General features: G+C 45.3%; 1 protein-coding gene across 1 annotated transcript; it reads right to left on the bottom strand.

Moving 5' to 3' along the window:
• lingo3a (leucine rich repeat and Ig domain containing 3a) lies at window positions 1–27,279 on the bottom strand. Its single transcript, XM_056414765.1, has 2 exons — window positions 27,202–27,279; window positions 1–3,010 (listed from the first exon to the last, which is right to left on the bottom strand). The coding sequence occupies exon 2, from the start codon at window positions 2,975–2,977 to the stop codon at window positions 1,145–1,147; it is 1,833 nt and encodes a 610-aa protein (XP_056270740.1). The 5' UTR covers window positions 2,978–3,010; window positions 27,202–27,279; the 3' UTR covers window positions 1–1,144.
• Window positions 27,280–27,899: the final 620 nt, after the last annotated feature.

Here is a 27,899-nt window from a genome sequence, read left to right as displayed (position 1 = left end):
TATAGCGATGATTTGAACAAAAAAGGACACATTCACAGGAGAACAACAGTAGAACAGAACACACTGGATACAAACAACCACAAGGCTTCGATTACAAAATATATAATACATCTTATACAGCATAAATCCTACCTATACAGTATGAGCTATTCAACAGTGGGGATGAACGCACCGCGACACATTCACAAATGATGCACGTTATTCAAAGTCAAAAAGCCAACTCTGTACATGCTTTTACAAACACACGTACACACACACACACACACACACACACACAGTCCTTTTTAAGATCAAGAGTCCATATGGAGCCGTGTGCAGCTTGTGAGAACACCTAAGAGCAGGTGTGCATCTCCACGTTCTGATTTGTCATCACACGAATGTGCATTTGGGTCCTTCTTAATTAATGTTTCATTGTATTGTCCTGTTTCTGTCCAATGAGAAGAGACTTCTCTCCCCACCACGTCACATGGTGCTTTACGGTCAGATTGGCAGTGTTCCAAAGTCTCATGGTGTCTTATTGCACTCTGTACAAAACCCACCACGAGCAAAAAAAAAAAAAAAAGTAGAGCCTCTATGTTTATGTTGAAAAAGTGCCCTAAAGTCCTGACTGTAAATAAGTTTAAATATGCAGTATATAGCTGGAACTATTCAAACACATATTGGCAAGTCCTTGGCATTCGTTGAGCACCACCGGGTTATAATATATTCCTGGGTTTGAGGGGTAGGAGAGCGAAAATAACCTCAGATGGGAGCCGAGAGGTGGAGTCCTTTAAAGAGTTCCTTGTGGAGGGGAAAGGATGGAATTGGCGAGTTATTTGTGGAGGTTAAAGATGGCTCGGTATTTTAATTAACAGCATATTCGAGAGACATCTTTATACTTTAGAAGAAAAATCCAGGTTTGCTCTGCGTGACGACGTGAACACACAACAAAAGCGATACAAACATATCAAATCCATGCAGATGTTCCCTTTTTTTTCTCACATACGGAACTTTTTATAGCAAAACCTCGTCTCGATTAAAATGCCCCGTGAATGACTGCATTTCATGTTTTGCAAGAACAAAGGTTATTGTCCCTCGAGCTTGGAAACAGTATCAGGGTAAGAATACTAATGAGAGAAACAGATCCCCCCCCCCCGCAAGAAAATCAAATCATTTTCATGTTGAACTTGCGCACCCCGGCCTGTCCTCCACTGGCAACGGGTCCATCCACCTTCCTGAAGGAATACTCCACCGATAAATTGTTCTTGTGCTGCCCTCTCCCTCGACTCCACACGAAGAGCAGGATGAAACAGAAGAGCACCACCCCCAGGAACATGATGCAGCCCATGGCGGTGGATATGAGGATGGTCTTGAGGTCCAGAGTGAACTTCAAGAACACTCTGGTGTCGTTCAGATTGGTGTCGTTCAGGTCCCCGGCGTAGTACGTGCGGTTCGCCAGCAGGGCGGCGTCGAGCGGCAGCCCGCTGACCGTGAGCGTGGCGAAGTAGGTGTCGTTTCCGCCGGCGTTGCTGGCGATGCAGATGTAGGTGCCGCTGTCGGTCACCTGGGCGTAGCGGATCTCCAGCGTGCCCTGCGGCAACACCGTCAGCCGGCCGCTGCTCTTCGTGGTGATGCGCCGGCGCTGGGGCGAGATCCAGAAGATCATCGGCGCCGGCTCGCCTTCCGCTTTGCAGACGAACGACACGACTTGCCCCTCGCGGGCGGAGACCTGCTGCAGCTTCCTGTTGCGGATTTTGGGCTTCTGGCACGTGAAGTGATCGAAGAGGGCCGAGTCGGAGAAAGCGTCGAGGGCCCGCCCCTGGACCTCCACGGGCGTCGTGCACACCGGGGAGGCGCCGTCGAAATTGAGCGTCTTCCGGCGCTGGAGGATCCAAAGCAAGCGGCAGTCGCAGGCCAGAGGGTTCCCGTCCAACCGCAGCGTCTCCAGGGTGTTGACGGACTGGAAGGCCCCCTCTTCCAGGGACACCAGGCCGTTGGCGGAGAGGTTCAGAAGGCTGATCTGTCGGAGACCGCCCAGCGCATACGGCTGCACCACCACCAGGTTGGTGTTGACCAGGTGAAGCTCCTTCAGCCTCACGAGGTCCCGCAGGGCCCAGGACTCCAACACGGAGATGGGGTTGTAGGAGAGGTCGAGGCTGGTGAGGTGAGCCAGACTGCGGAGGGCAGAGGTCGGCACGGAGGTGATGTTCGTGTGAGTGATGGACAGCCAGGATAGGTTGAGCCCCTGCAGGCTGTGAGGGGAGATGTGCTCCAAGAAGGGCCAGTGGTCGATCTCCAGGCCCCTCAGGGTTCCCAGCTTACGGAAGTTCTGGTCCTCTAAGGTGGAGATACTGAGGTAGCGGAGCCGCAGCGCCACCAGGTTGCGCAGGTAAGACAAAGACTGGCCGGACACAGACGTCAGGTTGCAGCGCTCGATGGTCAGCTCGCTCAGCCCCACCAGGCCCAGAAAGGCCTTGTTGGAAATGTAAACTAAATCATTGTCTCCAACCTCCAGCTTCTTCAGACTCTTCAGGTCTTGGAAAGTGAAGTCCAAAAGAATGACAATCTTATTCCCGCTGAGGTCCAGCGAGGTGAGATTGGAGAGACGGGAGAACGCCGCCACGGGGACCAGTTTCAATTGGTTGCCCCTCAGCGAAAGCCAGCGGAGGTTCTGGAGACTGGAGAAAGCGTTGGGTTCCAGGACGCCGATGGCGTTCTCGCTCAGGTCCAGCTTTTCGAGACGCGAGTACGGAAGCAGGTCGCCGTGCTCCACCCGGCGGAGTTTATTCACGCTCAGGTCCAGGATCTCGGTGTCGAGCGGGACGCCGTCGGGCAGCGCCGACAGCCGTTTGGCGCGACAGGACACGGTCTTGAGTTTCGCGATGCACTCGCAACGCTGGGGACATCCTTGACCGTGGGTGGGCGTCGCCGTGGTCATCAGCAGCAAGAACAGGAACGGCAGGAGCCGGCCGACATCCTGGCCCAGGCTCGGCCCCATGGCCCTCCTCTCCTGAATCACTGGGCCAGACACCTGAGGGAAGAGAAAGAATGGGGAGAGGAAAAAAGGGGAATGGGGGGGGAGAGAGAAAAAGAGATGGACAGTGAAACTAATTAATTGAACTCAATTCCCCTCCAACAGAAGCTATCAAACCCTTTAAATGAGTGGAATTGCTATCATAAACTCTAATTGACCCGACGCAGCAGCACAATTAAAGCTCGAGCTCCGAGATAATCCTCCAAGGAGTCGGCGTTCACTTGAAAGTATTTCATTTGAACCGTGCCTCAGTTTTAAAATCATATGTCAGTGAGAAATCCCCAAATAGCTACGAGTCAATTGTATATCTGATGGTTGTTTTGGCTCTTGAGTTTCGTCATGCACTGGAAGGGAAACCGTTGTATTCATAAGACCCTCCTGTGTGACATCTTAAAATGCATGAAAAAGGAAAAACAAGTGCCACCTCTCAAAAGCATAATAAAAGAATGCATGAAAACGGTGCACTCCAACTGCGCGAGGAGGCAGAAGAATAACAAATAAACTCTCCGTCGGGGGAAAATACCGGGATGTAAAGAGGCTGAATAAAATATGAAAGTGGCACGGACCGATTGGATCATATAGCACGGTATATATACGCAGCCGGCGCGTCTTTGAGCGGACGAGGTCAGTCGCCGGAGCAGAAGGCCACGACTCAGTGCATCACAATGGCTCGGTCCATCACTTCATCTGCATAAGTCTCTGAAGCATGAGGCTGATCATGAGCGGAGCCTGAACCTGCCTATGGGTCTCATGTGACACACACACACACACACACACACAATAATGTTTGAAGTAATAGGCTAAAGTTCTGGTCCACCCCTCTGTCTACTGGTGGCTGTTGGCAGCAGTGGTTATCCCTTTGTAAACCCATTGTGAAATACCAACGGGCGGGGTGGAAAGTGACTCCAGGAAACATATTCCATAACGTCGTCATCGTGGAATCACATTAAAACATATTGAAAGGCCGCTGTGAACTGTGATTATAACACATCAGGGGGTCGCCGACCTTCAGTGTGTGCAGGTTATGGCTCTAAAATGACATTACACACACGTCCATAGACATCCCTCCTTTTTAAAAAATTTTTTTAATAACTTGTCTTGTTTTTTGTTTGTAACTGTGTGTTTCATGTGTTGCTGCCTGTCTTGTCCAGGTCACCCTCAAAAAAGAGATTTTTAATCTCAATGGGTTTCACCTGGTTAAATAAAAGTTTTTTAAAAAAAGAAAAAAAAGGAGAAAGTATTTTTACATTTTTCTAATTCCCACCTGCTACTGTAAGAGATGACTTCATAACTTATTTAATGTCCCGAAACCTTTACACATTTCTATTTTACAACTCCCTCCCCCCCAGCTTTTGGTCAAAGACACAAGAAATGAACATTTCACAGTTCTACTATTAGTCATATGAAGAAAGAAAAAAAGAAGGAGATGCACGCTGTCAGACATCGCAGCCGGACACGGAACCCTTCACACACATTTTGTGTCACTCACTGTGGTCTAATAAGGCCCACTAGAAGGAGAAGAAACTCTTCCTGCATCCAAAGGCAGTCCTCAGGGCCCCTTTATGAATGAAACACCATGGCAGCTCAGGCATCTGAAGTTTTTTTTACTTTGACAACATATAATTGCACTTCTATAACTCTCAAAGTGGCAGCTCCACACATACACAGACTCTTCTTTTTTTTAAGAACCAAATTGCTTCAGCCAGAACAAGAAAATTTTCTTTTTCATTTCACACATTCTTCTTCCTTGCAAAAATGTATTAAAAAAACCCAGCTGCCCACATCACCCGGTGTCTGTCGATAGCTCAGCAAAACAACTTGGAGTTGCAGCTTCAACCAGAGGGGCCGGCTACACAGACCCGGAGAGCTCACTTGTGTGACATCACTTGAGGGAATTCATCAGACTTCGCCCAGTTCCCTCTGGAGCCAACCAACAATTAAATATGGAGGGAAAAAAAGAATGTTTACAAGACCTGGACACTGACTTTGACTCCCATCTTATATCTAACATCGAGGAAATTGGCTTTTCAAACTGTCGTGACGCCTCTCTTACCGGCAAGGAGCTCTCAGGAAGTGACGTGGTAATTACAGTTGCTTGTTCAAAAAGAAACAGACTACTTGTAAGAGCCAAAATGTGCGAATGAAAATGTAACTATATATATATATATATATGTACACGCTGTTCTGTGGTCCTGTGCTTGTGTTTTACCCCGGAAAGAGCAAATGGATTTTCTGCTCTGGGGTTACGAGTGTGAGCTGTTTCCACCGAAATCTTGGGATACTAAATAATAAACCCAATATATTTATACAACGTCTAATGTGTCCGCGGGTGATGTCAGCAAAGAGAAAAGGACGTGCAGGTGGCGGCTGAACAAGAGCGCGGGAAAAACACGTCAGTAGCCGAAGTTCTAGACTGGGCTCCTTTAACACGACGACTCATTGTGTTCAACCACAGTACACATATTGAGTACATTGTATGCATTCTAACGTGTGTGTGTGTGTGTGTGTGTGTCTTCTCTCATTAGGAAATAACTAATAAGTACAATTAGTACTGTAAATATGTCACAAAACTGCACATGAAAAATGACGTCTAAAAGTGAAGATACCTCTTCATATAAAAAGTGTAAAAACCTTTCTTTCCCCTTAAACAGCAGACGGGCAGCGAGCGACAGAGAGAGTAACAACACCCCCCCCCCTCCCTCCGACCAGCCCGCGTTTAGAAAATGTCCGTCACGTGGGCCTCTATTTGGAACCCATATCTGGTGGCAGTCGCTCACTAATGAACCCAGAGGCCCCCAGCTGAGGCCCCACAGGTCAACAGCAGGTGACACACTTTTTTTTTTTAACCTGGTAGCGAGCTGAAGTCCTCCAGTTATGTGTTGCAGGCAGAATCAATACGTAGCTCGGATTGGCTAACCCCTCCCCCCAACACACAACCCTTTTTCCCGCTTCACACTCTCTCTCTATAGTCTCTTGTGATTTGCGTCTGGCTTAATAAAGTGCACTGTGTAAAATCAGTTTTTTTGGTTTAAAACATAGAAATGAATACATTTTAAAAACCTGTTATCATGGACAGAATGTGAAGAGGTTACAGTGTCGTGGTCGTCGGAGGGCTCTCTGAGTTTCAGCAATTTGGTTGAATGTTGTGTCCTCTCGTCCTGCTGTAAGTTTTTTTATTTTTAATATAATAATTAGATTTTATGGACCTAGCAGTAGAGGTGAAATGTTGACCCCTAACACGACCGAGCGCTTCGGTAACATCGAGTATTAAAATGCAATTAAAGAACGGCTTAAGATCTCTTTTATTATTATTTTTGTTATCACTCACGCACACATCAATAAACGACATAAATCAGATTACAACCTTCAGCGCACGTCTAATGGCGGCGGTGTGCAGTGACGGTCGCGGTGTCAACAGTGAGCCGTCTTTCGTCATGATGGAGACAACTGTGAATATGAGGTTATTAAAATGTCTTTAAAGAGAGTAGCTGCCGTTGATTGCCCCTGTATTACGATGTCACACAGTTTACGGCTGCTGATGAAAAAAAACGAGGGATCATTAGTTGTTAAATGGCAAATATTAGCTAAAGTAAAATGGCGAACGTGGTTCCGTTAGCATGCTATTGACAATCAAAGCGATATTTATACTCTGCAGATGGCGTGCAAACCTGTCCAGAACCCACAGAACCCGTAGATTATGGTGCAACCGGCAAAAAGCCATAAACCAATCTCATACGGCAGAGGAGAGAGTGCAATTATCTCTAAACTCGTATTTCGTATTCATGGACCACTTCATTGCCGTTGTATACAAGTCAAGCATTATGAAGAAAACAAGGTCGAACTATTAGATTTGATTAAAAATACATCCTCAAATGAAGATTGTGAAGACCTCCCTTTTTCTAAAGCATCGAGAAATTAACCGCCATTCCTCGTAAAAACAACAACAACAACAACAACAACCGCGAGCATGGCTGTCAACTTAGAGCTGTGTAAATGACTTTCTTTTACTCATATCGCCATGTTTAGCTGATGTATTGCAAGACATTTACACCACCCGCCTCACCCGGAAAGCTACCTCGATTGTGAATGACACCAGCCCCCCTGCACACAGTCTGTTCAGCCTCCTACCCTCTGGAAGAAGGTATAGGAGCCTCCGTTGCCGCACCACCAGACTCAGCAATGGCTTCATACACCAAGCTGTCAGGAAGCTAAATTCTCTCCCCTCACTCCTCCCAGCCATATCCTCCAGTCTGACAGGAAGCTGAAAATCCCCCCGCCCTCCTAAAAAAATCACTCAAAACTCTGCACTTTAATCACTTGTATTCACTTGTTTAAAATTGTATTACGTATTTATAGTATTTATATATATAGTATTTATATATATATAGTATTTATAACAACTGTACGTGAATCTTTATCTTTATGTTCACTTAGTATTCGGAAATGTCTTGTCTTATCTGTTGTGCCTGTGCACTTTTATATGTTTCACCGTGGGAGAGTGGGAAACGTCCCATCGATTCCTTTGTATGTCTAACATGTGAAGAAATTGACAATAAAAGCTACGACTACTACTACTATGTGTGAGTGAGAGGGCGAGCCAGAGAAGTGTAGCTCTTGAGCTTCAAAACAATAAAAATAAAAAATAAAGCCAAGTTTTTTGATCGAGACAGTGAGGTGGGCCGTGAAGCTGGAGGGGCACGGGGCCGTTCCCCTCCCCCCCTCTCCATCATCAGTTCTCTGAGAGACTCCCCTCACTCCACGCCGACACCCTCCTCCCTCTGCACTCTGTTTGTTTTAGAATTAGGGGGCTGGAAAAGACAGCGAAGGGCACTCATGGGCCTAAATGCAAACGCTGTCCCGCTCGGCTATTCAGAGTAATAGATGGTGAAGCCCCCCCCCCCCCCCCGCACACACACACACACACACACACACACGTCTCAACATGGGCACACACGGGATCAGGCAGAGGGCACTGCTGATGCTCGGCCGTTATTGTACGCATAAAACACGCACGCGTCCTATTAACATATGCGAAAGGCTTCGAGCTGAAACGTGTGTGTGTGTGTGTGTATGTGTGTGTGTGGAGAGAGAAGAAATTTAAATGCGGCACAGCACACTGTGGACATGTGTGTGCTAATGGCCGACTCACATATTCAAAAGGTTTTAGACGGTGATATTCTATAATTTTTAAGTATAATAAAAAAATGTAAAAAGCTTTATGAAAATAAAAACAGAAAACTGGGCACTGTGGTTTTGAAATAACAGCTCAAACAGGAGGAACGAGTGCATTTTTGGGGGGGGGGTGGATATTTTCAGCCGTGGATTCACACCTTCCTGTCGATGTTTGTGGCAACTGGACTGTGAATGTTTGAAGGACTCAAAAATAAAACTACAGCGCACTGTCAAATCAATATCTCCAAATAAAACTCTTGTTGGATGGATTTTATTCATTCATGGTGTTTATTGTAAGGAAAAGTATAAAAAATGACATTGAAAGAGGCATCTTCTAAAGATTCTCTGATGTACCGCATCGATCACAAGCACCTTGAATGCATCACGGTGATATTCAGAGCCTCTGAATACAATCTAATATATACATAGCTCTCTGCGGGTGACAGAGCAAGAAAGGATCCGAGGAGAATCGACAGCGGCGGCACAGAGGGCGAGATGCCCGAGCCGCCGTCCTCCTGCAGCTGTACGGGAAGCGGCTGACAAATGAGCAGCAGGCGCCATGGAGAGTGTGTAGGTGGAGCCGAGCGCTCTCAGGCTGAGGCACAACATCCAGCGAGCTCCTCAAATGGCTGCCCATTCGGATTTCAACCCACTCGTTGCACTTTACGTAAGCACAGACTCTCTCTCTCTCTCTCTCTGTGTGTGTGTGTGTGTGTGTTTCCACCAGAAAAAAACATTGCTAATGTCCACAGAGGGAAAGCCATTGCCAGTGTCCATCAATCCGTGCAGGGAGACTCTGAAGCCCCTGGCAGTGCCCGGTCCAGGGAAAAACACACACACACACACACATCCTCACACGGGACATTACACACACTCACGCACACCTGATGAGGGAGAGAGAGAGAGAGAGAGAGAGAAAAAAACACTGAGTTGCTTGTTCCCTTCTATGTCCCTGTAACTTCCACCTTGCATTCTGGTGATGGATGACTGGGCCATGCAGCTCACCACGGGCAAGGGCACCCAGTCGCTGCGTGGGTGGGGGTGGGGTGGGGTGGGGTGGGGACTCATGGCAGGGAGGATGAGCATATCTGTGCATTTACACAAATGTCAGATTGTTCCTCCCCCAGTGAGGTGACTTTAGCAGTCGGAAGAAGATGGAGGAGGAGGAGGAGGAGGGGCTTGTTGTGCAAACAGTCCACTTATTTAACTTTGGGTTTGTCCTCCGGCCCTGCTCGGTTTTTAAACCGATCAGATATGTCGTAATTACCACGACACCATAGTGCCGCGGATTCGTAAACACTGTTTTAAAACAGGTTGCCAAATGGGATTTTTAGTCATAATAATGGGTTGCAGAGAGATTGTTAAAATGCACTTCTGTCCTGAGCGTGAGCGGTGAAGCCAAAGGACACGACGAGGTGATTAAGAACGTGTCCTCCCTGGTGCCATGAATCTTTAATGAGAGAGATAGAACCAGTTTCAGGGCTTATGAACATAAAGGTTTCTATGAAAAAGGAGCTAAATAATTAAAGATGCCGGGCTGCATGGTCGCGTCCCGCCGACGTGGAGACTCGAAACCAAAAACATGGAGCGTAGAACACATGCTACTCTAATGGCTGATAAAACACCTCAGTGTTATGACACATTTACTCACTCTCAGCGTGAATTTGCATTCAAAAAAACTGTTGTGCTACATTTTTGTTTCACCCGAAGATTTATGCAACACGGGCTGCCTGTCAGTCCAATTATGTGTGTTACACATCCTCGATATTTGTAGACATTCAGCAAACTACTGTCAGCTTGTCATACGTCACATTAAAAACAAACAAAGTACGTCAACAAAGAGCGGAGAAGCTCGATAACAACACAAAAAGAGGCAGAGCGACTTCATTCTCTGCTCAGGGACACGTGACGCCACTTTATATTTACACAGGAAATAGTTTGCTGCAATATTAATGATCACAATGTTAAATACGGCTCCTTCAAGAGTCATAACAAGTTTGGTTTTTATCTCATCATCTTTGTTCCTTTTTAAATCAGGTGTCAAATATTGTAACCTTCACCAACATGTAGTCTTTATATACACACCACGTCTATGTGCTCTGATGTGTTCGCCACCACAAGAGAAACACGTGTTCAGATTTGATGTTAAATAAAACTCATGTCCACAGATCAATAATACACCCAATTCCTTTTAAATAGTTCTTAATTGAATTACACTGGCAGATTTCAGGTTAATAAGAGAACAAGGTGTTTGACCCACATTCCAGTATTGATCATACCGAGGCAACGTTTCTTACAGAGACTACCAGTGTTGTCAATAACTGTAACTACAGGAGACCAGGATGCCGGGTAGCACAAGAGATCAATAAAAGTAAAGCTCCTTTCCCAGTGGACACATAAAAACTACCGACATCTTTCTTTGGTCTTGCGAGAGAAGCAATCAGCCTTCCTCCTGGAGAGAAATGACTCAGTGGCAGTCACAGGTATATATATATACAGGACTGTCTCAGAAAATTAGAATATTGTGATAAAGTTCTTTATTTTCTGCAATGCAATTCAAAAAACAAAAATGTCATGCATTCTGGATTCATTACAAATCAACTGAAATATTGCAAGCCTTTTATTCTTTTAATATTGCTGATTATGGCTTACAGCTTAAGAAAACTCTAAAATCCTATCTCATAACATTTTAATATTTCCTCAGACCAAGTTAAAAAAAAGATTTATAACAGCTGAGTGTTTGTCAAGGCTCAGGAAACCCTTGCAGGTGTTTCGAGTTAATTAGACAATTCAAGTGATTTGTTTAATACCCTACTAGTATACTTTTTCATGATATTCTAATATTTAGAGATAGGATATTTGAGTTTTCTTAAGCTGTAAGCCATAATCAGCAATATTAAAAGAATAAAAGGCTTGCAATATTTCAGTTGATTTGTAATGAATCCAGAATGCATGACATTTTTGTTTTTTGAATTGCATTGCAGAAAATAAAGAACTTCATCACAATATTCTAATTTTCTGAGACAGTCCTGTATATATATATATATATATATATATATAAATATATAAATATATATATATATATTTATGTTATATTTATATATATTTATACACATATATTATATTTATATAAATAAATATATATGTTCCAGTTCCAATTAGCAGGGATAGAAACATGACACCCGGGTTGACATGCTTCAATATGAGCCCCTCATATTGAAGCAGTGCTTGAATATCGTTCCACTTTAGTCCGTACCGAGTTTAACGTATATAAAAAAAGAGGTAACCACGGTAACCTTTACACTGGTCTCCGTGATGCTGTTCACTCGACAGCACGTGACACACCCACCCCAAGAAAACCTGAAAGGCATACTGGTCTACTGGCAATGGGGAACGAGAGGCTGTTGCCTATTTTCAGCAGGTTTTTTTGGGCATAAGAACAATTTTTTGGTGTAAGAAAAGGTATATTATTATTATTATTATTCAGACAGCACCTGGTTGAGGGAAAAATGGGAACAATCAAAAGCAAATTATAATACTTCAACACAAAAAGTGACATTTTTTACCCCCATCTCGTCCCAAAAATAAATCACGTCTCTTTCCGATTGAAGTTCGACAAAAATGCCGTTTGATTACATCTGTTCATGTATTCAGAATAAAAAATGTCAAAATAAAATGCTCACCGTAATGACCGTGAGTTTCTGACCTTGTTCCTGTTTTTCTTTTTATTCTTTTTGCACTGAGGCTCAGACACGTAACGCAGGGTGACACATCTTCCTCCGGTCGCACACACACACACACACACACACACACACACACACACACACACACACACACATACACACACACACACACACAGACTCAAACACACACAGACACACACACACACACCCACACATACAGACACACAAACCCAGACACTCACACACACACACTAAGTGCTGCCATTGGAGGCGTCATGTGATCGTATCGACACACACCCAAACACACTTTCATTAGCGACGTTCCATAACATTAATTCATCGCTGTGCGCTCCGTCGACTCCGGCCTGTTTCATGGGTGTCAGGCGTATTTATCCCACGCCTGTTAATCTCGAGGCCTCGTGAGAGTTGAGAGAGCTCATAGTGAAGAGACAAATGATGATTAAAAAGAAAGAAATCCAATTAGAGTAATTAATGACTCAGATTAAATATGTTATATTTTGGCGCTGAATGCTTCCCATTGAGTCGACGGTCATGTTTCCATCAATACGTGTCCCAAAGTAACGCTGAGTAATCAATCTTTCTGAATGGATCCAGTGCAGACAGAAAGAGAGAGCTTGTTTGGGGCGAAAATAAATAAATACATTTTAAAAAACAGTCCTGCAGCCACATTCACACGAATGACCCTGCAGGGTGAAGATGTTCTTTCATTCTGCCTCAACACACCTGACATGATAATCTAGAATCTAAAACTCCACTAACAACAACAACGGTTGCTTCGCCGTTGATGGATGTTTGCAGTCTTTATGCTAAGCGAAGCGTCTCCTGGTTCTATAGCTTCATATTTTACCAGACACATAAGAGTGTCTTCAATCTTCTCATCCAACACGCAGCAATAAGCAAATACCACACACCGGTCATCGCTCAATGGCTCCTCTATATATTTATTTACTTTTATTGCTTTCGTACAAAACTCTTGCTCAGCAAAGATATAAATTACTATTGAATTGTGTATTTAAACCAGAATAAATATGATTTGTATAAAAAGAGAAAGAGTTAGCAAAACTCTCTTGACGGCACCCCGACACCTCTCTTCATCCTCTATCAGCACGCTTTTATTTTGAAGTTAGCAAGGAAACGAAAACCATCCCACCCAATCGTTTTGATTCTTTTGATTGGAGGACGGACTAAAGGAATATAAATACAGGAATACCACTTCAAAAAGAGTAAGGACTCTCCCCATGCCGGTAGATCTGAATGCACTAGACTTTGATGCTTCCGGTTCCCGTAAATATAAACTGAGCGTTTTGACTGCGGAGAATACTGTGACCAATCAAACGATGCGTAGCATGTGCATATGACGAAAAGCGTCTTTATTTGTCTAAACGTGTCTCTCAGGCGACGAACTCCACTCCGATGAGAAGTGACACATCACCAGGACAGAGGGCAGAATTGGGGGAAGCTGACAGATTGTTTGCACTCGGCCAACAGATACAAAATGTTTATTTGTCCTTGTCCGAAATCTTTGGAGCATTTTTTATTTCTTGTTAAAGATGGGAAATGAACCAGATTGCGTCAGTAAGTGATCCATTGATGGAATAACACAATCCTGGGGCAATTTAACGCGGTGATGTGTGTCCTTGATCAAAACGCTGAATGTAATGACTCGGAAAGTACAGCCATTACTTCTTTTTGACTTCAGAGTAAATGTCTGGTTGTCAGCTCCTCCGCCTTGACTGCTTCAGAATGCACGACACCTCTTCTAACCATTTCCATTCTGCCGCCTGGTGAAATAGAGAAGCAATTTCACATGCAAGAATAATTCTGTTGTTTTCCAATGAGTTCAGACACACGCCCAAATAATGACAATTCATCGTCTGGCATCAATATTTATGGTCACATTAACTGTGTCATTCCAGCACAGTTATCCCATATAAAAGCAAGTCAGAAGTAATAAATCATAAAGCAATTTCCAGCAACTAGAGAAGTGATTTTCCATCCCAGCGTGAACAACAAGCCCAATGTCAAACGTTAATGAGAGTAATTTACTCACGATCACATGACCAGCGACGGCTTCAGCGGCCAACTTCAAGCGCTGTATCAAAGAATCCCTCGCGCGACTCGATTTTGTCTCGTGAAATACACGACGACAGCTGTTTATCGGTATCGCGGAGGCACTTTGCACTCCTCACTTCGATGCACGGCACGGAAACGAGAAGCGGAAGGACAAAGTCACCGAGAGGTGGAGGTGAGTGTGATCAGCGTCTCCGCTGGCATCCAGTTCCCGGCTGCCAGAGCCGCCGTGTCACCGGCCGTCACTCCCCCCCCCCCCCCCGGTGCTCTTTCTCTGCCAACTGGCTCGACTTCGCCGTCGCTCTCTCGCTCTCCACGCCACATCCAGAGCGGCGTAGGCGGGACACATTAGGCCCGACTCACACATCCCGCACGCTTCTAATCCTGCACGCGTCGCGTCCTCCGACACACTCTCGCAGACGCACGTGCTCCAATTGGCACGGATGGATGCACAGAGATACAGAAACAGACAGGCGTGCAAACTCAAACACACAAACACGCACACACATATTCTGGAGAGGAGTGTGTGTGTGTGTGTGTGTGTGTGTGTGTGAGCTGTATATTGAAAGGTTAGTGTCTTGGGGACATTGACCTTTCGAAAAAGTCATTTTGTTGTCTAACATCTCTCTCAGCTGAAGATCACGGTATTCCAGAGGGGGGGATAAGAGTATTGCACAACACGTACACTGTAAAAAGATGTAAACTCACATTTAATATTTTCGACTTCAGCCCCTCAAGGTTGAGCGACTTGTGGCAGCATCATAAGCCTAAATCTGCTCTAATCCCTCTCCAAGCCCCGCAGGCTCTCCGGGTCCTTCTCATCGGCTTCATTTAAAGGGTCCCGGTCCTTTCGGGCCCGCTGCCCGCGCCTCAACCGGGCCATTGACAACCCGGAGTCAACGAGTATCCGATGCGCCGCTCCTTCCACTTCCTCCCCAGAGTGGAAGTGAGACGTGTTATCTGCGCTTTAAGAAGCGCTGCCACTCACGCGGGAGTCAAACGCAGGGTTAGGGGGCAGCAACCGGAGCGCCCTCTGTGTAACTGTATACGGCGCATTGAGCATCCATAGAGATTCATTTCTCAAATTTTTTTTTTTTTACATGATTGCCGGGGTTTGGGTTTCAGGTCGGCAATCTAATACTGCCGTCGAGGTGGGGGGGGGGGGTGGGGGGGCCCTGCTGCTGGATTCGCGTCTCTTCGTAATTCATCACTCGACGACAGCGAGGTGGGGAAAAAAGTTCTGTCCATGTAATTAACCGGAGGGGTGGGGGGGGGACGTCTTTGAGAAGGTCCCGATGGAGTCGGCCTGTGCTGAAGGTCCCAGGTGAGAACAGTGAGACAAGAGAGCCGATAGCTGCAGGTCTGCGTGTTTCACATCATATTAAATCCTCCAGCGGTCCGTCCACACTGCGCACACACTTGCTGACACAGCTATGTCAGTCCAACTGGAACTGTCAACATCCTAATTAGACAACAACCAGGCCTCGCTATAGCCAAGACTTTTACAACTGAGGCATTTCAGCTTTTACCCGCATGACCACAAAGGATGTCGAATACTCAGATTCCTCCAGCGAGTGCATTCACCACGCCACACGGTAGAAACTGGGACGACCACTGAAGCTTGAACCTGAAAAATATACAAATCAATTCACTCGTCGTATTTCAGGGAACATCTGAAGTCTGAGCACAACTGCAGCTGCACAGGTAACTCGCTCACGGGACACACAAAGTCCTTCCTGACAGTTTCGGAGGACAGCGACAAGAGCACTGAGCTCAACTGAAACAACGTTATGGAAGCTAAAACAAGTTAATGAAAGACGACAAAGCTGCACGCACAAAAGAAAAGTGTGTGAAGAGCCTCTCGGACTCTTTTCACCTTCAGGCGCACATGTCCAAGAGCAGACGCTGAAACACGGACAGCTGAAACACATCCCCTCCACCCTGGAGGTGTCGGGGGGTGTTGGCCTCAGTTGTGACCTGAAGCTGAGCGGGGAAACAGTGACGGTGAAGAAGATTTATAAGGAATATTGTTGAGATTTTTTGGCTGAGAAGATGGAGACCCCTCTGATGTCTATGCGGTAAATAAGACTACAAACAATTAACTTGGGTCTGTCTTTAAAGGATAACTCTAAAGCCCCCTAATTAACATGTTATATCTTGTATTTAAAAATTATAATATTTTTTAAGTAAATGTATGTGCCGGGCTATATCTTGGCTGAAGACCTGGCAAAAAAAAAGACAGAATAACCTTATTTCTCCAAAATGTTTTATTATTCTATCTGTATTGAAGAACCAAGATAGCCGCTTTAAAGAAAGAATTTGTTTTGCAAAAAAAAAGTTGCCGGTGTGAGAGTGAGGCTGGCTCATGTGGAACAAAGCAAAGCATCAAATCCTATCGGGGGCAGAAATTTGAAGCCGTCTCTTTTTTTCTGTGCCTTTCCCACCGTAACATGATGCCAGTCGGCATTCCTGATCTCTCTCCCCCCCCCCCCCTCATTTTCATCAATCTCCACTGACTCCGAGCAGCTCATCACATTCACTGAAAAGCGAGGAACCGTGATGCGAGTGTGTGTGTGTGTCGCCTCGTGTCGCTCGTCTCATTAAATCCCCTCTGCGTCTTTCCTGCATCGGTTTTTTTGTTTTGAGAATGAACACAAACTAAATAAATGAAAGTTACAGAAATAAATGTCGACGTCAAACTGACATAGAGCATATCGTATTTATGGATATTACTTCGAGAGTCCCGTCTTAAAACCTGTGTTTCCTAAAATGCCTTCCAACATGGGATAACATTGCATCCTTCATTTCTTTATCGAGGCCAGCTGGCTCCACATCTATATTCGACCATGTGTGAGAAACAAATGGAAAAACAGAAGGGAAATCTCTTTTCTTTTGTACAGAGCGGTAAATAACCAAATCATGCACGTACACACACTGGTGTGAATGTGATGTCTGCTTCTAGCTGCCAGCTGAAGTGGAAGGAGGCTCGTCCTGTATCTGTGCCGTGTCTTCTGAGAGACTCGCTCAGACAACAAGCGAGCTCGTTGTCAAAGGAAGTCAAGCGTCTGAAGAGAGGAAGAGGGGGCAGAGGAGAGCGGCCCGCGTGGAGGCGAAACAAACGAGACGAAAGAGAAAGAGAGAGAGAGAGGGGCGGCGAAGTAACGAGTCGCGAGAAAAGCAGGCGCAATGAAATTGAAAATGGGAGCGAAGGATTCTTTTTTTAACGGATGAAAACAGAAAGTGTGAGATGGTTTAGGGAACATCCTCACAGAGCCATGGAGGAACATTGGGAATGGGTTCGTCAAAGTAAAACTCAACTCGCGAGAGGTTCAGGGACAGGAAGAGCTGACGGTGAGAATCTCGAAATATGCCACATATAAATTCCGCTAAATGCTAAATTTGACTTACAGCTGAGGCTCCGCAGGGAGCTAAACGTGAACCGTGGCAAAGGATTCAGGTTGGTTGACTTGGCTTAGAGAGAGAGAGAAATAGATGGAAGGTGGAGGAAGGAGGAGCAAGAGCAGATTGGGGATCGAGAGATGGAGGCGGGAGCGACTCAGCCGCTCTCCCCCCAAAGGACTCCCAGGGGGGCGAAGAGAGGGATGAGGAGGCACCGAAGAGGAGGAGTGTTGATGCCGCCGCCTCCGCTCTTGACACAAAACCTCTAATTCAGGGACCCTAAATAACTCTTCAGGGGGGGAGGGGGGAATCTACCCCCCAAAGCAAACTGCAATTGGCCCCCCCCGCCTGCACATTAAACATAGGTCTGTTCTGACAGCACGCAGGAACTGGGCATTGGATGTACTGGGATGAAGCAGCATGCTGGATGGAGTCAGACACACACACACACACACAAAGAAAAGAAAAAAAGAAAAAGCCTCGTCCATGCAAACACACACAACCGCAGCTACATCCTGACATACAAATTATTCACGGCCCCTTTTGGAACTGTTTACTCTGATGCGCACGCAGCCTGGCGGATCTCGAGACAGTCGAGATCCATCGAAAGTGGATTTGATGAGAAGTTTCAGTGGAGAGAAGAGCGAGAGGCGAGAGGCGAGAGGCGGTATAATTCTTTCAAATAAAAACACCGGGGGTACACTCCGGGACGAAGAGAAAGGAAAGCAGGCAGAGCCCGACTGTCATGCAGGCGGGGTGATGATCAATGTTATGTTGTGTCATCAATTATTCATCCCCGACCGATGACGATAGGCACGTTAGGCCAGTGGCGACGCCGTCCCACTGCGTCGCCACTGGCTCCCATGAGAGATTCCTAAGCCCCGATGTCCGGGAGAGACGCTCGTTTTCTTCACATCAAGGACGTTGAACGGCGGGGACTCGGGAAGTAGAGCAGTCCAACGGAGGGAATGTGACAGGAGAGATAAAGACACGCACATGGGAAGAAGAAGAAAAGCAGTAGCCTATTCATAGACACATACTGAAGATCCACAGATGGTGATCTATGCAGACAAGGAGAACGCTATACATCTCAGAAACAGTATGCAACCCGCCTACGCAGACAAAAAAAATGGGCCAAGCAGGCAGAGTGAGCACACAGGCATTTCACGAGCAGAGCGTATGCAGCCTCGAACAACAGAATAGAAACACTGGCCACAGCTGCAGAGAGTCAGTTCAGAGAAAAGATCCGACTCTGATGAAACACCTCCGACAGGCAAAAAATCCATATGTTTCCCACGGAGAGAGAGGGTGGGGGGGGGAAGAGGTCTGTTAAGCACTATCTCCTCACACCCATCTGTCACAGTTGTTCATGGACATGCATACAGCTGCAGATGTATAAGTTCAAATGAGTGAGCAACAAAGCAAAAAGAGGGGATATTTTCTTCCAGGCTTTGACACATCCTTTTTTTTTTTTTAAGAGAAGCTGGAACAAGGCTTTTGTCTTCAGATGTGTTTCCCCCTCTCTGGGCCTGCAGGAAGAGACTGACTCACTTCTCTGAGATGTGCTCACAGGTCCGTTTTTGTTGTTGTTGCAAGTCCAGGACAAGTCTCATGTGTGGTTGTGTTGAGTGTTTTATTATCTGCTGCAGCACAGCTGTGTGTAAGGAATGCAAAGCATGTGAAGTATCTATGAGAATACAGCATCAGCATTGATTTGATGTTTGGTGTACTGTCACTTTAAAGAGGCTATTGAAATGCAATATGAAAAACCAACACAATAGAAACTGGGTTGTGGCACTAAAATGTATAAAATATGGAATATAAGTGTTACACGTGGAAGCAGGAACATATTGCCAACATTATTCAGCATGCAATAATGACCGTAATCTATTTTTAAATACTAGTTAAGAGTACAACTTGTATACTTGTGTCTCCAACTAATGACAGCTCAAAATCTATTGTAATTTAATAAACCCAGAGATGCTCAAATGCCATTTTTTGGTCACGTCTCAGGTCCCTGAGTGTGCAACTTTAGGCTCGAGGCCAAGTCCCAAATCTAAAGTCTCAACCTCTGGTGCATGAACGACAAAGTACATCATGATTTTAGTCCCGCAATATCAAACCAAACATATGCCATCCTTCATTAGCGTGTCATTTTATCATCCGAATGCTCTTTTCAAAGGGCGCTGCTATTGAGGCACACGCTCTCTAATTGAAATCATTACAGGCATCACCTTTCATTGTAATCAGTATCCACAACCGCCATGTTCAACATGTTCACAACATATCCAGAGTGAACACACTTTTGTTTCACGTCAAACTAAAAGGTCACTTTAGAATAGCAACGGCGCTCAAATTAACGTTCCAATGATGAGGAAACGTGGCAGATGGTCTGAACGCAGGAAGTAAACAGCACATGTCTAACCTCAGTGGGACGGCCACATCATTAGGGGGGGGGATAAACATTTAACAGTATGATACAAATGATCTCTTGCATACATTTAGCGAGTAGCCATTAGCTCGCAGTGGTTAGCTCGCAGTAGTTAGCTCGCAGTGGTTAGGTCGCAGTAGTTAGCTATCAGTAGTTAGCTCTCAGTAGTTAGCTAGCAGTGGTTAGCTCGCAGTAGTTAGCTAGCAGTAGTTAGCTCACAGTTAGCTAGCTACATGTCAGCTAATGTTGAAGAGTTTCCCCAAATAACATTTATGTGCAACAGTAGCCTGAACATGTGTGATAAAATAAATATTACATAACCTGTGAAACAACATTTCATTGTCACACTTTGTTTCTTTGCAAGTCTGAAACAAACAAGTGCAACTCATATGTTTGGGACTCGTCATGTTCCCACTTTTTATGCTGTGTTGAGGAATTTTATATAGGCTACAAATTTAAATGTTGATTAAATGACGAAGAAAGTGTAACTCTAAAAGCCAACACAGTAATACGAGGTATCATTCTTGTTTCTGGAAAAATTAAAACAAGTGTTTGTATGTTTTTTAACCACGAGTGATTTTTTAACTGTGATGATTATACCTGTGTCCTCGTGTTGTATTTTATATATCGTTGTTGTATTTGTGATTGTTGCTATTTGGACTCATGAGTATGAAATAAAAGATATATATATATATAGATATACACTACCGTTCAAAAGTTTGGGATCACCCAGACAATTTCGTGTCTTCTATGAAAAATCACACTTTTATTTATCAAATGAATATAAAATATAGTCAAGACATTGACAAGGTTAGAAATAATGATTAATATTTGAAGTATTAATTTTGTTCAACAAACTTCATGCTCAAAGGAAGGCCAGTTGTATAGCTTATATCTCCAGCATAACTGTTTTCAGCTGTGCTAACATAATTACACGGGTTTTCTAATCAGACATTAGTCTTCTAAGGCGATTAGCAAACACAATGTACCATTAGAACACTGGAGTGATAGTTGATGGAAATGGGCCTCTATACACCTCTGGAGATATTTCATTAGAAACCAGACACTTCCACCTAGAATAGTCATTTACCACATTAACAATGTAGAGTGTGTATTTCTGATGAATTTAATGTTATCTTTATTGAAAAAACAGTGCTTTTCTTTGAAAAATAAAGTCATTTCTAAGTGATCCCAAACTTTTGAACGGTAGTGTATATATATCAATATATATATAGATATATATATATATAAACAGTATACAATGTTTTTATTTGTGCCCCATGGAGGTGCTGGTGGCCAGATTATTTTCCATTTTGAGTCTTTGTGCTAAGCTAAGCTAACCAGCTGCCAGCTGTGGCCACATATATGGTAAATATGAGAGTGGTGCTGAGCTTCTCATCCAACTCTCCTCCAGATCACAAATCATGGTATTTCACAAAGTGGTGAACCACTCACAGATCGTGGATAGGCCACTGACTTCGACTGACATACAGAGAGGGTTTACTTCGGAGCTCTGAACTCTCCACTTCCACGCCTCTCTTCTTCTGGAAGCAAGTGACCGAACACCCAATGCGAAGAACCAAAGAGCAGCACATCAAACTTCAAACAGAAGGAGCAGATCAAGTGAAGTCAAATGGAAAGACACCCCCCCTCCTCCATCCCCCATCCCCCAACCCCTTAGTTCCAGGACTCTCCACTTCAGGAGAATGATTTGATCAACTGAATATCTGTTTCATGTTCAGCAGCTGAAAAGTAGATAAAAGTCGGCTTTTGTTCCGGCAGTGTGATCCAGCGAGCGGAGAGATAGAGGAGCGTACGGGGGGGGGTTATGGCTTGATATCACTCTTTAATCTTCATTTCACACCAACGGCTCACTGGGATGTTCAAAAAAATAGCTCCGCTGTGTTTAAAGACCAATTTATTGATGAAAAAGAGAGAGAGAGCGACGGAGGCAATACTTAAGAGAGCTCCATAAACAACAAACACAGACGTTATTTTTTGTTTGCACGAGCAATCACAATAATCTGGATCTAAATGCATCATCATCATCTTCGCTTCAGCTGCGTTGAACACACTGTTAACTTGTTCAGGACGCCAGGAGACATTAGAGGAGTGATTCATTAATCATGTGCTTAATAACCTTGACCAGCGTTAAGTGCATCTGACCACAACACGCAAAGTTCACCTTTAAGTCAGACTCATTAGGTATAGACTCACAAGCAAAGCAAACTTAGATTGGGAGAGGCTGATGACGTGAGGAGTGTGTGTGTGTGTGTGCAGCTGGATTTAAATCATATTTCCAGTCAAAGAATTTTAATTTCGTATCCAAATGCCACCAAAGACACGAGACATTTCAAGTGTTGAGGAAGAGACAGACAAACCCCTCAGACATTGGAGTCAGCCTCACAACACAAACACACTGCATGGCATGTGTTAATCCAATCTTGTAATTACATAATTGAAGAGAGCTGATTAAAGGGCCATCTTCTGTGCAGGGAGATAGGAGAAAAGATGTGTGTGACTTGAGTTCACCACAGGGAGCCATGTGACTCAGCTGATGCAAACGTGGCTCATAAGAGCTGGAAGGGAGCGAGTAGAATATCTGGAATCCGTCACTGTTATTTTTGAGGACCGTTTCTGCATTAGAGAAGGCATTTGTTGTGAAGCAATTATTTTTAATTATTTACATATGCACTATAATGACAGAGTCACATATTATGTATTTGGAAGGATGAATCTGTCTCGCTGTGAAATCTCAGTATTCTTTGTCACTGTGGCCTATATTTATACATATTACATATTTAGTTTAGTTTATATTAATAATTTATGTTGTATGCTTTAAGTGCATAGTCCTTATTGTAACATATGGACTGTGTGCAGAATTAAATCATCATTTCCTTTCCAGCACATCAAGTATTATTGTTATTCAAGTGTAACATTTAAGAAACGTCACGTCTCCGCTCTCAGTTATTTAGTTCCAACCATCTGTTTTATTGGGGACAGTTATGAGTGTAACAATAATCATACCCCTCTTCCCATTTCTCAGTTTGTGAATCCTCGATTCCTTTCCTCGCCTCCTCTCCTCGGATCTTAGTCCCTCCCACCCGAGATGTGAACGGAGCAGGCAAGGAAGCGATACAATGAGAGAGGAGTCCAAGACAACAGACATTTGACATTTGAGTCATTTTAGAGCAACGTCGATTAAATATGACTTATGGCACGGCTGCATCATCTCTCCACTGTCACACCTCGTTTAGAGGTCACAGGCCTCTCCGCGAGATGCATTTTAGGAATTGAGACACCCTCAAAGATGGCGCGTTGAGATGGGTTTCGGAGAGGGGAGACGAGGAAGCACAACAACAACAACAACAACAGTGGAGTTGTGCGTCTGACGTCAGGAGGAGGAGTTGCTTCTTTTCTTTCTTATGCCGTGTGGGCGTTGATTGAAGGAGATTATTCAGGAGAGATCTTGTGTCGCCGCTAACCGACCGTGTAATCTCTGGACTGGAAAGAATGGCACCTTCCTGAAGAGGACCCCGGCGAGAGCCGGGAGCTCCATTTTCTCTCTATGTGCGCCCGATCCATACGGGGAAACAACGTTGCAGCTCTTCAAGCTGCCAGCGGCAAATAGAAATACATAAAATGAAACGAGCCGAGGAGAGCGACAAGTATATAAGCTGCCCAAATACCCAATTCATCCCGGTAGCTCAGCGCTGAAGACGCTCTGCGTTCCGTGACTTCAAATGTCAGCTCACTCACACAAAAGCCTGTAATTAGAGATCTTTCAGTGTTAAAGTCCTGAGGACTATTGTGCAAACAAAATGATGTCATGCCAGAAGCAAAAGATGTAGTGTAACCACCGCCTATACCTACTCACGCGACTCTTCGGCTTCCCTTTTATGCATCGCTACGGTGAATCCCATCGCATATTCTTTCATCCAGAGACCTCAAGTCACACGGGACCTATCATCGGCTTAATTGAGCCAATTTAGTTTAGATAAGACACTTCTACGAAGCATCGAGGAAGAGGAAACGGAGGGAAAAAAGCATCCAGAGGTAGATTAGAAGAGCCAGGCATCCGAGTTCTGGTAAAAAAAAAAGAAGAAAAAAAAGAGCTTGGATGAGTGCCTGTGCTGAATGATGCTGTCGCACTATGGCAGCGAGTGTAATCTGCCATAGAATCTATAAATAGATTCTAGAAATGTACTGTATGTAAAAATGAAATCTTTTTGAATTATAGAGATACATTGTCTGAGGGGGCACTGGCATAAATTGCATAATTTTTTTCAAAACCCATTCAAAGGAAGACAAACGACCTCCTCAACCCCAGAGCGCTTGTATTAGTCTGCTGTATTGTATGTTCGGGGTTGACGTGTTGCTTTGGCTTTGATCCTCTTGGCTTGAAAAAAAGCAGCTGTAGATACTCGAGGTTCCATTAGTGTCATTTAAATAAACGCCACTAACGGAGCCGACATGTCTCATGTCAAGAGCGTGATTTTGAATACATTCTTACTTTAGGCCCGGCTTTAAATGTTCTGACAGTGATTATCTATCTCGTGTGCGTCACACACGACCCTGCTTCTGGAAACGGGAGACAAGCGCAACACCATTCCAGCCAATCAGCAGCAGTTCATGCTCAATTCTTCTTCCAGGACTGCAGAATTTAAAGCCCCGGAAAAACAGACGTCAGACTAATTTCACTAAGTAATCCTAAATGTCTTTTACGGGCGATTTTAATGTCACGCTGCTAATCGCTCTCTGAGGCAGTGACTGCCAATGAGGGATTCTCACACCGCAGGGTCTACTTCTCCATTTGCCAGGGGTTACCTGGCAGAGTGATTAACTAGTTTGATTTCATAGAAACGTTGATGAGATTTAAAAAGCATGTATCCATAAATTGAGGCAGCTATAAACATCTGGACACCGCATGCTACAGTTCAGAGTACGAAAAAAAACGTGTTAGCAAACCAGCAGAGCAACAGTGAGCAGAAAGTAATGGATAAATGGTGGAAATAGATGAAAGCGTGGTAAAAATACAAACTTTAATCAACCTAAACATTCACAGTTCGATTGGATAAAAAAAAGATAATGCAAAATTGGACATTTTAGGATACACTGAGCACCTCTCTCCTCTTCTCTCTCTCCTTATGGATGAATTTACATCTCTCCATCACACATTACTAACTCTCCTTCCTCCCCGGAGTCTTTGTGGCTGCAGGTATTCGACCGCCACTCACGGGGACAGCGATGCCCCCGTCCTGCCGACAGCGTCCCATAAAACATCCCAGAGTTGAAAACAATGAGGCTCGGCATCGGCGGCGTTGAGGTGATGTCACTATTGAACGCGGCCGGACATCTTTATGTGCGGCGGAAAGCATCGTAGCGAGAAGGTAGCTGTAGAGTATTAATGGAGGCGACCAACGGGCCTGATTGAACCACGCACTCTGAGGACCACGTCGGCAGACATTTCATTACCGACGCGTGCGGCGGGATTGGGAGGCTAAGTGGCACCTCGGGAGCCATTAAGCGCTCTCGTATAATTGCATTGACTTCAATGCCGGTTCTCTCTTGTTAATTGTTCGGCAGATGCAGGTGCGGGAATCCACGAGACGGCCGTGACACAATCCTGTGCTTAATCCAAATGTCACGGTACGCAAATACAAAGAGGGAATGAACTTGAAAGCACTTTACGTGATTTGCATTATTCTATTATGTCATGCAACAATGGCGGCCGCGTAGACGAGCACAAACAAGTTGCTCAAGAACACTTAAAACGGGCAAACAGGAAAAGCCCTCCTGAGAAAAATGTGCCCCAAATCTAAATCCAGTCCCAGTGAGGTGCAGTCACCTAAACGTCTCTCCAGATTAAAGTCCAAAATGTTTAATTGCTAAACAAAAGCGGCTCACGCCTCAGTCACCTCACCGCACACCGGAAGGGAGCAACGCAGTGAGGATGCTGAAGTGAAGATGCACGATTCAGCGGGTAAATGTTTCCTGCATGGCTGTGATTGGTTCTAGCACTAACCAATCAGTTGGAGTAAGAGCAACTGATTGGAGAGGGCTGCACAATTAATCAAATATTAAACACAAACACTGCTTTGGCTTCCCACAGTTAAATGAACATGATGAACTGCGATATTGATTTTTAAACTGTGTGCGCCAGCTCAAAGAAAACTCTGCTGCATCACGCGCTGCCTAGACGGCCACCAGGGGGCGATCAAGAGGTGGGAAAGTCCCTGAACGTGGTAGCTGCAGTCCAACGGAAAAAGTAATACCAACTATATAATGCAGTGTTTGTGTTATTTAAACGTCAACGTGCAATAAAAATAGTGTGTCCCTAAAATAAATGAATAATCGAGATCTCAATAATTTTTTTAAATCGTGATTAGCGTGTTGGCAATAATCGCGCCATGCCCATGTAATGATACACTAAAAGTACTGTCTGCACCTCATGACATGAAAATCTGAGGTTTCTTGGTCGTTGAAGGGTTTAAGGTGATGACCAAGAATTGTGATGATGACCTCAGGGTCAAATCCTGCCAGGGACCTTTGTTGCATGCTCTCCTCTTTTAATCTCTTCCCTAATCTCCTGGCCCTTCCCACTGCACCCAAAGTCACCTCAGGGAGAGAAAAAATGTGGCGATCATAACATGCAAAGCATTTGGATTCCCATTTGTAATTGTTCTGGAAACAGAAAAACAGTTACGCAATCACAATTCCGACACGTATACAAGTCTTTGTACTGCGTGCATATGCAAGAACTGCCGGGACGCCGTTGAGCCGCAGCACTTGGCAAATAAGCAAAAGCTCATCCAACACCTCAAACCACCGAGCAGAGAACTGAACGCGGCCGCGACAGAGGCGGGACAGAGCCTCTCACTCCGGGGGTGACTGCGGGGATCGATCAAAGGCTGCCCCCCCCCCCCCCCCCCGTTATTAGATCATTAAAACCTCATTTGGAGCATGGTAACCCACAGGACGGCTGTGTCTGTGCAAGAAAATGATGACGGTATAGAGAAGAAGAAAAAAAGCAGCACATGGCGCCGTGAGATAATGAGAGCGGATGTCCGTTGTAGTTGGAGAGCACATCGATCAGCCGGGACTGCACCATGACAGAGTGAGGAGGAGGGGCGGGGGGTGAAACGGAGTGTGTCGATGATCACGGGGGTGAATCTCGCCGCTTATCGGGTCATCGGCTTGAGTGAGCCTCGACCACTGAGGTGTGGATGAAAGGGACGAAGGGAAGACACGTGAGTGGCAGGATGGAGGAGAGGACCACAACAGATTAACCCTGTGTTGGTGATCCTGGGTTGTGTCAGACGGCACATCAAGTGGACCACCAGATGATTGTGCGTGTGTGTGTGTGTGTGTGTGTGTGTGTGTGTGTGTGTGTGTGTGTGAAGTTTGCTCACCCAGGACTAGAATTTGCACTGTGCTCCTTCCACATCTGCCAGCCTGGAGGTGCTCTGATCACTGCCGCCGGCCGTCCGCTCTGTCTGGGTCTAATGTTTCTCCTCCAGGCACTGTGCTCCCTCCTCCTCCTCTTCCTCCTCCAGCAGCAGCAGCAGCAGCAGTTGCAGCTACAGCAACTGGACTGGAATGCATCCACTCACCTCCCCTCCTCTCAACACTGCTGCTGAATGAGAGGAAGTCTCCGGCTCTCCTCCTCCTCCTCCTCCTCCTCTTTGCGCTAGAAGGCGGCAGGAGCTCCTCTCGCAGCGGGCTGCCGGCTGCGTGTCGCGGGGAAGCGGTGAGGGCTGCCACCGGCAGCGGCAGGCAGCTCGGACTGACGGAGCTCTGGTTATTGGGTTGCGTGTGTATGAGTGTCCTGGCATTTGTGTGTGTGGGACGTGGAGCGCAGTGTGTGTCAGAGAGAGAGAGAGAGTGTGTGTGTGTTTGAAAGACGACCCTCTCTCTCTCTCTCTCTCTCTCTGTTGTGGTGCATTCAGGTCCTGTGGGGGAAAAATGGGAGATGAGTTCCCTATACTTTAAAATGCAGCTCGCTCATTCTTTCAGGTGGTAAACAATACTCTGCAGAGACATGCCGGCGGTATGGGGGTCCATATAGGACTAAATGGATTTCATGAGATATTCTAAAATAATAACATAG

This window comes from Pseudoliparis swirei, chromosome 5, assembly GCF_029220125.1.
Source record: "Pseudoliparis swirei isolate HS2019 ecotype Mariana Trench chromosome 5, NWPU_hadal_v1, whole genome shotgun sequence".
NCBI classification, from domain to species: domain Eukaryota; kingdom Metazoa; phylum Chordata; class Actinopteri; order Perciformes; family Liparidae; genus Pseudoliparis; species Pseudoliparis swirei.
The sequence above is the reverse complement of the archived record's forward strand: the minus strand, read 5'-3'. Positions and strand labels throughout refer to the sequence as shown.